Source organism: Mustela erminea, chromosome 1 (assembly GCF_009829155.1).
Source record: "Mustela erminea isolate mMusErm1 chromosome 1, mMusErm1.Pri, whole genome shotgun sequence".
Taxonomy (NCBI): Eukaryota; Metazoa; Chordata; class Mammalia; order Carnivora; family Mustelidae; genus Mustela; species Mustela erminea.
In genome coordinates, this window is record NC_045614.1 from 109,697,003 (window position 1) to 109,711,934 (window position 14,932).

Here is a 14,932-nt window from a genome sequence, read left to right on the forward strand (position 1 = left end):
ATTGTAGGATTTTTTTGAATGCAAAAGAATAGAACTTCCTCATTTGAAATAAAGCAAGAAGAGTAACATGATTCAGTAGGAAAATCGGGCCCACGTATGGGAATTTCTATAAAGCGATGACGTTGCAATGCTTTCAAGTCCACATGTTATTGCAAGGTAATGGCTAATAGAGTGAAGTAAATCCATAGGGAAAAAAGTGGGGGTGGGAAATCTGTGATAGGCATACTATGAAGCAAAAGGCATATTTTGAGAGAATTTTTAATTTTTTAAGCCACTGGTTGACTGGTTGACAAAAACTAAATTTTCATTTTGACCAGATGCTCTCATAAGAAAATAAATGTGTTCAGACAAAGACACTGTTTCCTGCTTTTAATCAGTATGTATTCCATACTGTTTGCCTGAAGTTCTATGAACCCCAAAGAAATGGGACCAAGTGCGTGAGATCTTCTCTTTACATTCTTCTCCACAGTAGGTCACATGAAGAAGTCAAGCCATTAAAGTTGTGCAATTGCAGGGGGCATAGGGAAAAATCTTGGTACCTTTTGTACTCAATTTTGCTATAAACATAAAACTGTTCTAAAAAAGTTAAATCTCCTAAAAAAAATTTAAAAAAAGAAGACTTCATTTTACCTAGATATTTCCAAGATTTAAATAGTATTTGATCTCTCTCTGTCAAATAAATAAAATCTTAAAAAAAAAATTTTTTTATTTTTTTCAAATATAAAAAAAAAAATGGCTCCATCATTGAACATGTGACTCTTGACTTCTTGATTCCAGCTCAGGTCATGATCTCAGCTCAGATCATGATATCAGGGTCCTGGGACAAAGCCAGGCATTAGGCTCCCTGCTTCCCCTCTTCCTTTTCATCTGCCCCTCCCTTCGCTCAAGCAATCTCTATGTAATCTCTCTCTCTCTCAAATAAGGAAATCTTTTTTAAAAATTACATTATACATATTTAAATTATTTCTAAAAGCTATATTTAACTTTATTCTTAAAAAATTATTACTGATTTTGATGAAGTCCCAAAAGTTTATTTTCACTTTTATTTCCTTTGCCTTTGGAGACATATCTTGAAGGAAGTTGCTGGGCTGATATCGAAGATATTACTGCCTATGTTCTCCTCTAGGATTCTGATGATTCCTGTCTCACGTTGAGGTCTTTTATCCATTTTGAGTTGATCTTTGTGTACAGTGTAAGAGAATGGTCGAGTTTCATTCTTCTACATATAGCTGCCCAGTTTTCCCAGCACCATTTATTGAAGAGACTGTCTTTTTTCCACTGTATATTTTTTCCTGCTTTGTCAAAGATTATTTGCCCATAGAGTTGAGGTTCCATATCTGGGCTCTCTACTCTGTTCCATTGGTCTATGTGTCTGTTTTTATGCCAGTACCATGCTGTCTTGGTGATCACAGCTTTGTAGTAAAGCTTGAAATCAGGTAGCGCAATGCCCCCAGTTTTATTTTTGTTTTTCAACATTTCCTTAGCGATTCGGGGTCTCTTCTGGTTCCATACAAATTTTTGGATTATTTGCTCCAGCTCTTTGAAGACTACCCATGGAATTTTGATCGGAATGGCATTAAAAGTATAGATTGCTCTAGGCAGTATCGACATTTTAACAATGTTTATTCTTCCGATCCAAGAGCATGGAATGGTCTTCCATCTTTTTGTGTCTTCTTCAATTTCTTTCTTTCTTCATGAGTGTTCTGTAGTTCCTCAAATACAGATCCTTTACCTCCTTGGTTAGGTTTATTCCCAGGTATCTTATGGTTCTTGGTGCTATAGTAAATGGAATCGATTCTCTAATTTCCCTTTCTGTATTTTCATTGTTAGTGTATAAGAAAGCCACTGATTTCTGTACATTGACTTTGTATCCTGCCACGACGTTGCTGAATTGCTGTATGAGTTCTAGTAGTTTGGGGGTGGAGTCTTTTGGGTTTTCCATATAAAGAATCATGTCTCCTACGAAGAGAGAGAGTTTGACCTCTTCATTGTCAATTTGGATACCTTTTATTTCTCTTTGTTGTCTGATTGCTGTTGCTGGAACTTCGAATACTATGTTGAACAAGACTGGTGAGAGTGGGCATCCTTGTCGTGTTCCTGATCTCAACGGGAAGGATGCAAGCTTTTTCCCATTGAGGATGATATTTGCTGTGGGTCTTTCATAGATAGATTTTTTTTTAGTTTTAATATAAATTTGATTAATAAAATAGATGAATTATTTCTGTATAGTTAATATGTAATAAAAAATTTATTATAAATTAATGTTCTGGGTAACATGGTACTTTTTTTTCAATTTATTTATTTATTTTTAATTTTTTCAATTTATTTATTTTCAGAAAAACAGTATTCATTATTTTTTCACCACACCCAGTGCTCCATGCAATCTGTGCCCTCTATAATACCCACCACATGGTACCCCAACCTCCCACCCCCCACCACTTCAAACCCCTCAGATTGTTTTTCAGAGTCCATAGTCTCTCATGGTTCACCTCCCCTTCCAATTTCCCCCAACTCCCTTCTCCTCTCTAACTCCCCTTGTCCTCCATGCTATTTGTTATGCTCCACAAATAAGTGAAACCATATGATAATTGACTCTCTCTGCTTGACTTATTTCACTCAGCATAATCTCTTCCAGTCCCGTCCATGTTGCTACAAAAGTTGGGTATTCATCCTTTCTGATGGAGGCATAATACTCCATAGTGTATATGGGCCACATCTTCCTTATCCATTCGTCTGTTGAAGGTCATCTTGGTTCTTTCCACAGTTTGGCGACCGTGGCCATTGCTGCTATAAACATTGGGGTACAGATGGCCCTTCTTTTCACAACATCTGTATCTTTGGGGTAAATACCCAGGAGTGCAATTGCAGGGTCATAGGGAAGTTCTATTTTTAATTTCTTGAGGAATCTCCACACTGTTCTCCAAAGAGGCTGCACCAACTTGCATTCCCACCAACAGTGTAGGAGGGTTCCCCTTTCTCCACATCCCCTCCAACACATGTTGTTTCCTGTCTTGTTAATTTTGGCCATTCTAACTGGTGTAAGGTGATATCTCAATGTGGTTTTAATTTGAATCTCCCTGAGGGCTAATGATGATGAACATTTTTTCATGTGTCTGATAGCCATTTGTATGTCTCGATGGGAGAAGTCTCTGTTCATATCTTCTGCCCATTTTTTGATATGCTTGCCTGTTTCATGTGTGTAGAGTTTGAGGAGTTCATTATAGATCCTGGATATCAACCTTTTGTGTGTACTGTCATTGGCAAATATCTTCTCCCATTCCATGGGTTGCCTCTTTGTTTTTTTTGACTGTTTCCTTTTCTGTGCAGAAGCTTTTGATTTTGATGAAGTCCCAAAAGTTTATTTTAGCTTTTGTTTCCTTTGCCTTTGGAGACATATCTTGAAAGAAGTTGCTGTGGCTGATATCGAAGAGATTACTGCCTATGTTCTCCTCTAGGATTCTGATGATTCCTGTCTCACGTTGAGGTCTTTTATCCATTTTGAGTTGATCTTTGTGTACGGTGTAAGAGAATGGTCGAGTTTCATTCTTCTACATATAGCTGTCCAGTTTTCTCAGCACCATTTATTGAAGAGACTGTCCTTTTTCCACTGTATATTTTTTCCTGTTTTGTCGAATATTAATTGACCATAGAGTTGAGGGTCCATATCTGGGCGCTCTACTCTGTTCCATTGGTCTATGTGTCTGTTTTTATGCCAGTACCATGCTGTCTTGGTGATCACAGCTTTGTAATAAAGCTTGAAATCAGGTAACGTGATGCCCCCAGCTTTATTTTTGTTTTTCAACATTTCCTTAGCGATTCGGGGTCTCTTCTGATTCCATACAAATTTTAGGATTATTTGCTCCAGCTCTTTGAAGAATACCGGTGGCTTTCTTATGCTCTAACAATGAAAATACAGAAAGGGAAATTAGAGAATCGATTCCATTTACTATAGCACCAAAAACCATAAGATACCTGGCAATAAACCTAACCAAAGAGGTAAAGGATCTGTACTCAAGAAACTACAGAACACTCATGAAAGAAATTGAAGAAGACACAAAAAGATGGAAGATCATTCCATGCTCTTGGATCAGAAGAATAAACATTGTTAAAATGTCTATACTGCCTAGAGAAATATATACTTTTAATGCCATTCCAATCAAAATTCCACCGGTATTCTTCAAAGAGCTGGAGCAAATAATCATAGATAGATTTTATGAAGTTCAGGAATGTTCCCTCTATCCCTATATTTTGAAGCGTTTTAATCAGGAACGATGCTGGATTTTGTCAAATGCTTTTTCTGCATCGATTGAGAGAACCATGTGGTTCTTCTCTCTTCTCATATTAATTTGTTCTATCACATTGATTGATTTGCGAATGTTGAACCATCCTTGTAGCCCAGGGATGAATCCCACCTTGTCATGGTAGATAATCTTTTTAATGTGCTGTTGGATCCTGGACTTCATCAAAATCAAAAGCTTCTGCACAGAAAAGGAAACAGTCAAAAAAAACAAAGAGGCAACCCATGGAATGGGAGAAGATATTTGCCAATGACAGTACACACAAAAGGTTGATATCCAGGATCTATAATGAACTCCTCAAACTCTACACACACGAAACAGGCAAGCATATCAAAAAATGGGCAGAAGATATGAACAGAGACTTCTCCCATCGAGACATACAAATGGCTATCAGACACATGAAAAAATGTTCATCATCATTAGCCCTCAGGGAGATTCAAATTAAAACCACATTGAGATATCACCTTACACCAGTTAGAATGGCCAAAATTAACAAGACAGGAAACAACATGTGTTGGAGGGGATGTGGAGAAAGGGGAACCCTCCTACACTGTTGGTGGGAATGCAAGTTGGTGCAGCCTCTTTGGAGAACAGTGTGGAGATTCCTCAAGAAATTAAAAATAGAACTTCCCTATGACCCTGCAATTGCACTCCTGGGTATTTACCCCAAAGATACAGATGTTGTGAAAAGAAGGGCCATCTGTACCCCAATGTTTATAGCAGCAATGGCCACGGTCGCCAAACTGTGGAAAGAACCAAGATGACCTTCAACAGACGAATGGATAAGGAAGATGTGGTCCATATACACTATGGAGTATTATGCCTCCATCAGAAAGGATGAATACCCAACTTTTGTAGCAACATGGACGGGACTGGAAGAGATTATGCTGAGTGAAATAAGTCAAGCAGAGAGAGTCAATTATCATATGGTTTCACTTATTTGTGGAGCATATAAATAGCATGGAGGACAAGGGGAGTTAGAGAGGAGAAGGGAGTTGGGGGAAATTGGAAGGGGAGGTGAACCATGAGAGACTATGGACTCTGAAAAACAATCTGAGGGGTTTGAAGTGGCGGGGGGGGGTGGGAGTTGGGGTTCCAGGTGGTGGATATTGTAGAGGGCATGGATTGCATGGAGCACTGGGTGTGGTGAAAAAATAATGAATACTGAAAATAAATAAAAAATAAATTAAAAAAAATTATTACTGGAAAAAGTCCTGGACTAAGAGTCAACATGTTCTCCCAGTTCTGATCATAGTCCCCCATGCTACCAGCTAAGTGAGACTGTGTTAATTCCTCTTTCTGGACCTCAGTATTATTAGATGGAAACTGGGACAGTCTCACCCTTCCCTACCCAGAATGAGAGGAGCATGAAAAATCTTTGAGAAGAATAAGGTCATATACAAATGTAAGCATGGGAGAAAGAAAACAGTATGCTGTAAGAATTCCTTCCTTCTGTCTTTACATCTTTCCTTCTTCCCGTCTTTCCATCTTTTCTTCTTCCCTTCCTTCATCTAGCAAATACTATGTGAATTCTCAACATAAACCAGGCTCTGCCAGGCACTAAAAATTTCACAGCAAACAAAAGTAGATAGCATTGCAGCCTTTCTGGAATTTACAGTCTAGAGGAGAACACAGGTGCTAAATAATAATACAAATTAATATAATTAAAGTTGTGATGTTTGCCATGAGGAACAGTTAAAGGCAGGTTGGGAAATAATGATGGGTGACCTGAATTAGGTAGAGGATTTAGGGTGGAGAGTAAAGGAATCAAGAAAAATTCTCTCAGAGACTTGAGGCATAAAGAACTGGCAGATAAAAATTTGAGGGAAGAGGTTGCCGATAGTATTCCCAGTAAAGGAAAAAATACTTGCAAAGGTTTTGAGATGATAAAAGCTTGATATATCCAAAGCACTAGCAGAAGGCCTGGGTAACCACTGGTGTTTTTAATTCATGCTACCATGATGATAATCTCCTACTGATTTTGAGATAAGACTAGAACAATTATGAAAACAGACATCCTAATTTTCACTCAGGTTACACTTTCTAAGCTCAACAAATGTTTCTAACTTATAATGTCTCAGTATCCAAAGAAAATTCCTAATCCCTATATATTTAGTATTTATTATGCCTGAAGGACATTTTGGACATCCTCTATTCTATAGGTTTCAAAAAGAGTCATATGGTTAAAATTAAGAATTTTTTTTAAAAGGTAGATTTATTTGTTTTCTTGTCTGAGAGAGAGAGAGAGAGAGAGAATGAGCTGGAGAGGCAGAGAAAAAAGGAGAAAATCTCAAGCAGACTCCACACTAACCATGGAGCCTGACGTGGGCTTGATCTCATGGTCATGAGGTCATGACCTGCTAAAACCAAGAGTCAGATGCTTAACTGATGGCACCACCCAGGTGTTCCCAAATTAAGCATTTTAATAAAAAAATTGATAGATTAGAATATATCCTGAGAAAAGATAAGTGGACTCAAAACATTAACATTTAAGCAAAAGTTAATGATTTTAAGGCTGTTGGTCCTAGGAAAGAGAAAACAAAGGAGACAGAGCCTGGATCTGACATACTTACACAAAGCTGTCACATGGAAAAGAGGGGGCATCAAAGGTCTCTAATGGATACCAGAGGATGTCATGGTTAAAGTTCAAAGGAGGACAAAATATTCCTCAGTCTATAAGAAAGAATCAGATAAAAGTCAGAGGTGTCTAATTTGGCAGATGGAAGAAATAGGTATTCTTTTAGAAGTCACAAATGAATCATAAATGTATGTACAGATTCAATCATCCCTTGGGGACACCTAGAGAAAATTCAGACAAAACCTGAAGGACCAATGTAACAGACAACTTGTGAAGTGTATTCTGGCACCAGGAGATACCATTGGAAAGTGCCTCTTAAAAGAAAGATTTAAGAAACTCTTCTCAATAAAAGAGAAGTTTCATCTCCCAAAAGTGTTAATCAACTAGGAGACAGGAGCTATAATAAGGAGTGGGATGGCTTTAATAACAGCACCATGGGAGAGCTGTTGGAAGCTTTGCAGCTATCAGTGGTTACCATAATGTATTTTATTAGTGGATGGAAATTTTTATTTATCAGAAATCTCTGTTAGCATTGCTCATTATGGGTTTAGAATTTTGGTACAGTTTGGTAAGGGAAATTGGGGTGGGAGGTGAGAGCCCCAGGATACCTGGCTTGAGCATAAATGTTCTGTACCAGATCTGGGGGAAAGTTCTTAAAGGACTTCTGGAGGTGGATGAGCATGGGCCAGGAAAGTCATAGAGCCAGAGCAGACACAGAGATGAAGAGCTATGGAAGTGAAGTTAACAAGGCAGGAAGAATCATTTTAATAGGCGAGAAAGAGAAAGAGAAACCCAAGAGAGTCCGAATATTTAAGAAAGCACAAGAATCAATAGTTTGAGTGTGGGCTGTATGAGCTAGTTTGGTGAACAGGTAAGCTGAAACTTAGCTTGTGAAAGAATAAACATTGATTCAGGAGGTCAGGGGTTCTTAACCTTGAGTTTCTGTTAGCCTTCTGAACATATGAATATAATCTCTTACAGGTACAAATGAGGGCTTGTTCAGTGATGCCCTAGAGTTTCCCTTAGGGAATATGGCAATTCAGCCTGAGCCAAGGGAGAGTCCTGGGCTTTATTTATGTTGACTTAAGTATGACTAGGATACAAGATGGGACACAGAGACTGATAGAGATTTTGTCAGTCCATCATGTTGATGAAATTTCAAAAAAGTGACTGGCTATGTTACATTCTTCCTAAGTCCCCCTCCCAATCCCAACCCAGATGATGGTTTAGACATTTAGATAGCATTTACTGAGTGTCTATTATCTGCCAGTGCACAAGTACTTTATTCTCAACACAAGTCTGTAAAGTAAATGCTATTCTCATCTTATAGAAAGAAAAGAGACTTTAAAAGGTTAAATCCTTTATTCATTTCACTCAGCTATTCATTTACTGAGCCAATATATTTGGTTATACACCTCTTACTTGCTGGTGTAGGCAGCATCTACCAAGTGCTATTCTAAGGGAACCTACCAAGAGTTACTATAGGATGCACCCGTTGCTTCATATGTCCAGCACCCTTTCTTCTTAGAACAGTACCACTTTAGGGTGCATGGGTGGTTCAGCAGGTTAAGCGGCCAACTTTTGATTTCATGATATCAGTGTCCTGGGATCTAGCCCTGCATCAGTCTCCATGCTCAGTGGGGAGTCTGCTTGAAGATTCTCTCTCCTTCCCTCTCTGCCCCTCCCTGCTCATTCTCTTATCCTCTCTCTCTCAAATAAAAATAAATCTTTAAAAAAAAAAAAGGATTGCTTTTCTTTTGGGGCCTTCCTGTTTCTCTAGTCTATCCGTATGTATCAAAAAACTTTCATTTTCTCAACTAATACCTATTTCTTGATCATAAGTGGAGGTCAATTGACTTAGTATCCTGAGATTTGGGACTAAGAGAAAATTAGAATGAAGTCTGGTCACTGGCTGAAAACTATAGGATGAAGTATTCAGAAGCTGTGAATGACCATGCTTTTTGTCAGCTGGAGGAAGTCCACAGTAAAAGGGAAAAAATGAAGCTGGCAGAGTGAAAAACAGCAGAGACCCGAGACAGCCTGGATGCTGATGGCAGTCATATATCTTTTCCATTGCTTTACCTTTCCCAGGGACTGGGTATTCGCCTCTCCTTGGAGTTCATGAATATATCTTGGGGTCCTGCAAAAATTCTTTCTGCTTAAGCTTCTCTTCTTTTTTAAACTTCTAATAGCTTATCACCATGCTATGCATGGAAGACACAAAGATGAAAAAAATACAGTTGCTGACTTATAACTTAAGAGGTATTTCATAAGGACACAGGTGTGGACATAGATCATTACAACATTCTCAGCAGGGTTGGGTGGAATACGTATGACCCCTTACAGTGTGTATCTGACTCATCCAAATGCCTCTTCCTTTGCCATACATCCTCTGCAAGATTTTGATCAACTTTCTCTCTCCAGGCATTGGCATCTCTAAGAATCTGGCTGTAGTGAGGCACAGTAATTGATGTAAGATCAGAGGTCTGCAAACATTTTCTGCAAGGGACCAAATTTCATCCACAAGTCATAGTTTGCCAATCCTAGCTCCTCAGATATTCGGGGACAAAGTGAAGTTAAGAAAAACAATGTGAAATGGTAATTGATTGACAGGAGTGTGCATCAGGTGCTGTAGAAACTCAGAGAAAGCACCAAAGTATTCTACGGGCATGAGGATAAAACATTTATTCAAGAGAGGATACCCTCATGGAGTCTTTGAAAACAAAGGGATGTTAGAGGAAGAGGAGATGAGTAGGGAAAGCTGCATTTATAAATGCAATGAGTTGTAAGAGACCCTGGCATTTGAAGGATTGCCAATAGTTTCCATTACTGGGACAAGTAGTAAAAAGTTATGAGAGTGTCAAAAATAAGACAAAGAAGGAAAGCAAGGACAATTTTAAGCAAACAAACAAACAAAACCAAGGTATTAGGGAGCCACTGAAGAATTTTAGACAGAGCAGAATAGACATTATCTGATTTCTTCTTCTTTTTTTTTTTTCTTTGATACTATTTCAGGATCACAAAAAGTAGGGGAAGGATTTCAGGTAGAAAAACACTGCTATTGTTTGGAATCACAGTGGTTTAAAGGCCTAGCTCTAGGCAATGAAGTCAACTGAAGCATTAGAATCAGTAGGATCCAATGTGGAGACAGGTTATATGCGGGACGAAGAGAAGAAGGAACAGACTATCCATAGGACTATTGGGCAGATAAAAGGGGGGAAAGTCATCAGCACTGAAATATCTGCAGCATCCTGAGTTCAGTATCTAACTGTTGAGTGTGAGATACCTGTGGGACATTCAAGTAGAGATGTAGGAGAGCAATCACCTGGTCATGAAGGTAGACCAGCTTTTTATACACATCGGTCAGCTAGGTGCAATTATTATTCCCATTTCACAGATAAAGAAAGGTCAGGGAAAATATATTTGAACAATAACTCCAGCTGGATTTCTTATTTCTTGACCTGAATTACTCAATTAGGAGTCAACCGAGCATAGGAGCAGATGACATACGAAGAATATGTAGGATGAGAAAAGAGAAAGATTTAAGCTGAAATTCCAGAAACTAAGTTTTTAGGCTACAGGGGTAGCAGTGTCCATGGTGGTTATGTCCCTCCCCTGGAGCCAGAATGCCTGAGTTCAAATCCCAGTCCAGTTTCTTCTTAGCAGTAGCATGATTTGGAAAAATCCCTTAGACAATTGTATTCCTGCTTCATCATCTGAAAAGGGTAAATAATAATAGCAACAAACTCCTAGACTCCTAACAATCAAGTAAAAGATGTATGTAAATATCTGACCATGCAACACAGCAAATAGTGAATACTCAAGAAATATTTGTTACTTTCGTTATTATTACCTTGCAAAGGAAACAGAAAATGAATGAATGGTAAAACAGGAAAAGTGGGAGAAAGTGCCATCCTTGAGGCTAAGAAAAGAGAAAAGAAAAGAAAAGAAGTACACAGAACATCAAATACTGTAGAGAGGTCAAGAAAAAGGGGCCTTAAATAGATCTGTGGGTTTACCCACTTTACGGTCATATGCAGGGTAGGGGAGACAGTTGCCAGGCTGTGGCTGGTTGAGGAAAGAGTGGGTGCTGGAGAAGCAGAGTCAGTAATAGCTAAGTATATACTAAAAGGTTTGTAGGTGTAAGAAGCAGAGAACATTGACTAAGGGAGATGTTAACAGAATGTAATTTCTAGTAAGTGTGGGTTGCTAAGGTAGGACCAAATGAGTAGCTTTCCATGCTGAACATGAAAAGCAAGTAGTGAAGAAGAGGTTGAAGATACAAGGAACAGGAGAAAATAGCTAGATCAATGTTCTTGAGGAGGAAGAGGTATATGATGAGATTCAGAGCTCAGGGGGAATTGACCTAGAAGGGAAAGAGACACCTATTCCACAGAAGCAGGTGTAGCCAAGATAAAGAGTGGTTTCAGCTATAATTCTCATCTGATAACCTCAACATCTTTGTCACAGAGTAAACATGCTATCTTGCTGGGAGCGTTGGAGCCATGGGATAGAGCAACTGAGTTTCCAGAAAAGTCTAAAATGTCTGTTGTCGAAAATAGCCAAAGGGCCAAACTCTCAATACATAAAAGACTATGCAGGTGTCACTGAGCACCAGACAGAGGTTGGAACCATGAACTTACAGTGGCATCAAGTCATGTGGTGGCATGATTTCGCCCCAGCTGGCTCAGTGCTCTAAGTGCAGGAGCGAGGAAACAGAGTGGAGCTGATTTAGCATGTGCAATGTCCAAGGAGAGAGACTTAAGATACCAACAAGAGAATGACCATCCAGGCTGGACAGGATGATCAGAAGAACAGGAAAAAAGAGAAGGACTGTTAGTGGGGGGAAGGTAGGCATGGACACCAGAAAACAGATGAAGGGGTAAGAGATGCAATGAGAGGTTTGTGGTCAGAGGATGAAATTTTGTATTTATGAAAGACAAGGAGTCGAATAGTCCTCTGGATACTGATCACTGAGGATAATGGCTGGACTTAGGGAAGGAAGGAGAACAACAAGTGGTCCTTAGTCTTCAATGAATCAATGAATGTGAAGAGACAGTAAGAGGTCCATGGTTGACAAGGTGGTAGGGCAGGGGGCGTAGGCGGGAGTGTGGAGGATTTGGAAGGTATAGCCAAATGCCATGTTTTTGTTTTTGTTTTGTTTTCAAGAGAAATAGGGAACTGGAGGAAGAAGGATGATTTGGAAGCAGCAACATGTGGGATAGAGAAAGGTCACGTTGCTCTACTTACAGGTAAGATTTAAGAAAAATGTACTGGTTTTCCAGATTAGAGAACTTCCAGGTAAGTGGTCTCTCTGGGGAGACCAGGCTCCAATTACTACAGAGGGTAGAGAATGAACCCTGTAAAAAGACTGACAGTAGAAGAGAGTTTGTCAGCATGAACAGGCAAGTTGCAACGCAAAAGGTCGGAAGGGGTAGTGTGTGCAGAAGGGAAAAGTGAAAGGAATCAAAGCAGGACAGAGGTGCAGGGATGTGCCTAGTGGAGCAGTAATAACCCAAGGGCACATCTGCCAAGGAAAGCTATGATGTGAACTCTGGCAGAGTTCACTGCCTTCAAATTTCCAAAAGAAACTTTGGAATAAACTTGTTTTGATGCTAGAAAACCATGGCATTTGCTGAGGGTTCCAAACAGAATGTTGGTAAAAAAATATGATGCCTCCAAAGTAATCTTTTTTTTTGTATTCCTATGTGTGCCAGGGCAGGATTTTCTTTTACCAAAAATGTAGCTCTTGGTGGAAGCTACCGTGACTCCAGTAACAAATAAGGGGGGTCCAGATCTCTCTTGGTGGCACCACCAGCAGCCTGAGCTGGTCCAGCAAGTTGTCCTGGCTCCCATGGTCAGCCCATGATTCAAGTTTATATTCAAACTCTTACCTGATGGAATCAAGATCTATGCTTTCTATACAAGTTTGCCTCTATATAAAGGAGACTATCAGTAACCACTCAGCTATTTCTCAAGGTCGTTATAGAGAACAATGGAGTTGATATTCACCAAAGCAATAAACTTTGCAAATGGAGATACGCGATACACATATCAGGCACTACCATGACCAAGTAGTTTACTAGGTGACAGTTGGAGATGGAGATACATGCCAGAAACGAAAAATGAAGAGCAATCGAATGGGGTAGAAAGGTAGAGCCAAGACCCACGGGGAGCGACTTGGCAAGGGTTCTCTGAGGAGGTGAGATTGGAGCTGGAGGTTGGAAGTGTTTCGTTTCCCCCAAAGATTCCTCGCCCCCAGTTGCGCAGCCATACCCTTCCTCTCCCCACGTCAGCTAAGCCTCGAAACTTCGCGGTCAGCCGAGAACGCGAGGGAAGCCAGGAAGGCCTCAGTCCGCTAACTGAAACCGAATGTGGGGTGGAAACACACAGCCCACCTACCTCACAGGCCATTGTCTCCCCTTGGCAGAGCCACTCCTCGCTGCTCCAGCTCGGCTCCTGGGACCTGACCTCTTTTTCAAGCCTGTGGTCGGCCTGCTTATCGGGCCTGACCTCCTGCAGCTGGATCTTGTTTTTGAGTTGGCTCCTTTCTTCTCAGCTGTTTCCATTTTAGGCCTCTGCTTCTGACTCTTGAAAGCAAAAGTAGCCAAGCCCCTTCCCTCCGCCCAGGCGAAGGTCAAAGGACTATATTAGGGCACCTCAAACCTAAGTGGGACCAACGCTTGGTGTCCATCTTTGGCTTTCTGGTCGAGGCCTTATTTGGAACAGCTGAGCCTCCTCTAGGAGTCTGGAGTTCAGGAGAACAGCATGCCAGCCTGAGGGGAAGAGAGATTTCAGCAGGAAGGAAAAGGTAGAGGCCTTATTTTCCCAGATAGGGGCTGAAAGCCCACTTCCTTTCCGTTTTGAGCAGTTGAACTGCTGAGGAGCATGAAGTCAAACCCCATTTGCTCTCCCGCTTTATCAGGCTCCGAGACCCAGGGCGTGGAGAGTTTAAAACGCACCCATCTTGCCAAATAAACAAGAAAAACGCACAGAAAGCTTTCCCTAAATTTCTGCACCCCAGATTTGGGAGTGTGCCTCCACCTCCAGGAGCAAGTCAGTGGCTTCCTGGAAGGCTAAAGGGGATGAAAAAAGCAAGACTGACTCTCCCTATTGCCCACTCTCACGCCACTGCCTCGCCTGCCCCCCCTTCCCACCCACAACCCCTCCTACTCCCCAAGGGGTGCCATTTTGGAGCCAAAATCCACTTTGTCAGCACAGGAGCAGCCCTGCCTTCTCTTGCTCCACACACCATGTGACCCTGGAGAACCTCCAGGGCATATTTCATCTGGCATCAGCAACTAGAGGTCACCATGACCCAAAACTTCCTGCATTCCCAGGCCTGGCAGCCCTGCCAAAGCCAGCCGAGGCGGGGGAAGGAGAGCGCCGCTTGGGGGGAGCTGACCAAGTGTGGTGTCGGCCGCCCAGCCTGCCAGCAGACAGCAGCGCTGGTTTTCCACTGCCGGCCATTCATTGGACTTGGCCAGCTTTGTTCCTTCCCTGGGACCAAGTCAACAAGCTGAGACCAGAGGGGTTGCGGCTCTGGCATGCAGAGTGAAGCCATTTCTGTTTGCATGCACACCACGGGCTGTTGCTGTGCTCGGCGGCCCCCAGCACTCTGATTTCCCACCTGTCCTACCTGTTGGGCTCTGCAGTGTGTCCAGGGTTCAGGACTCCCAGCAACGGCTGCTCCTTTTTTTTTCCCCCCTCTATGTAGGAGAGAACAGGTCATTATAGAGGCTAGAGATTTCATACTGAATTTTGCTCAGTCAAAAGAGACAATGAAGGAGAACCTCTAGAGCCAGAAAACAATTTTAGTATCAGTTTCCAGGCTCCCCTTCCATGCAAGAATCATAAAGTTTTAGGGTTAGAAAGGATCATAAACGATCCATGTAAGTGGTTTACACAATTTGGTAAAGAGGTCTTTGAGTAACTGATCAAAACAAGCCACTCCCTTGCCCTAGGCAAAACCCAGCAGACCCTGGAGATTTGGCCCAGAATTTGGGGAATGCAGGGACTCCTAGAGCTCCTGTGCAGTGGCCTTCTGGACCACTCC

General features: G+C 41.2%; 1 protein-coding gene across 2 annotated transcripts in view; it reads right to left on the reverse strand.

Moving 5' to 3' along the window:
* TPRG1 (tumor protein p63 regulated 1) overlaps positions 1-14,579 on the reverse strand; it is a 239,080-nt gene extending 224,501 nt beyond the window's left edge. Inside the window, exon 1 of one of the 2 annotated variants that reach the window (XM_032337959.1) lies at positions 14,516-14,579. Coding sequence is in view for 1 of the 2 variants with exons in the window: in XM_032337956.1 (XP_032193847.1) it covers positions 13,279-13,290 (12 nt within the window). In the remaining variant the exon portion in view is untranslated. Of the gene's footprint in view, positions 1-13,278; positions 13,737-14,515 lie in introns of those variants that run through there. The other variant, XM_032337956.1, reaches the window with a different exon arrangement.
* Between the last annotated feature and the right edge of the window lie 353 nt (positions 14,580-14,932).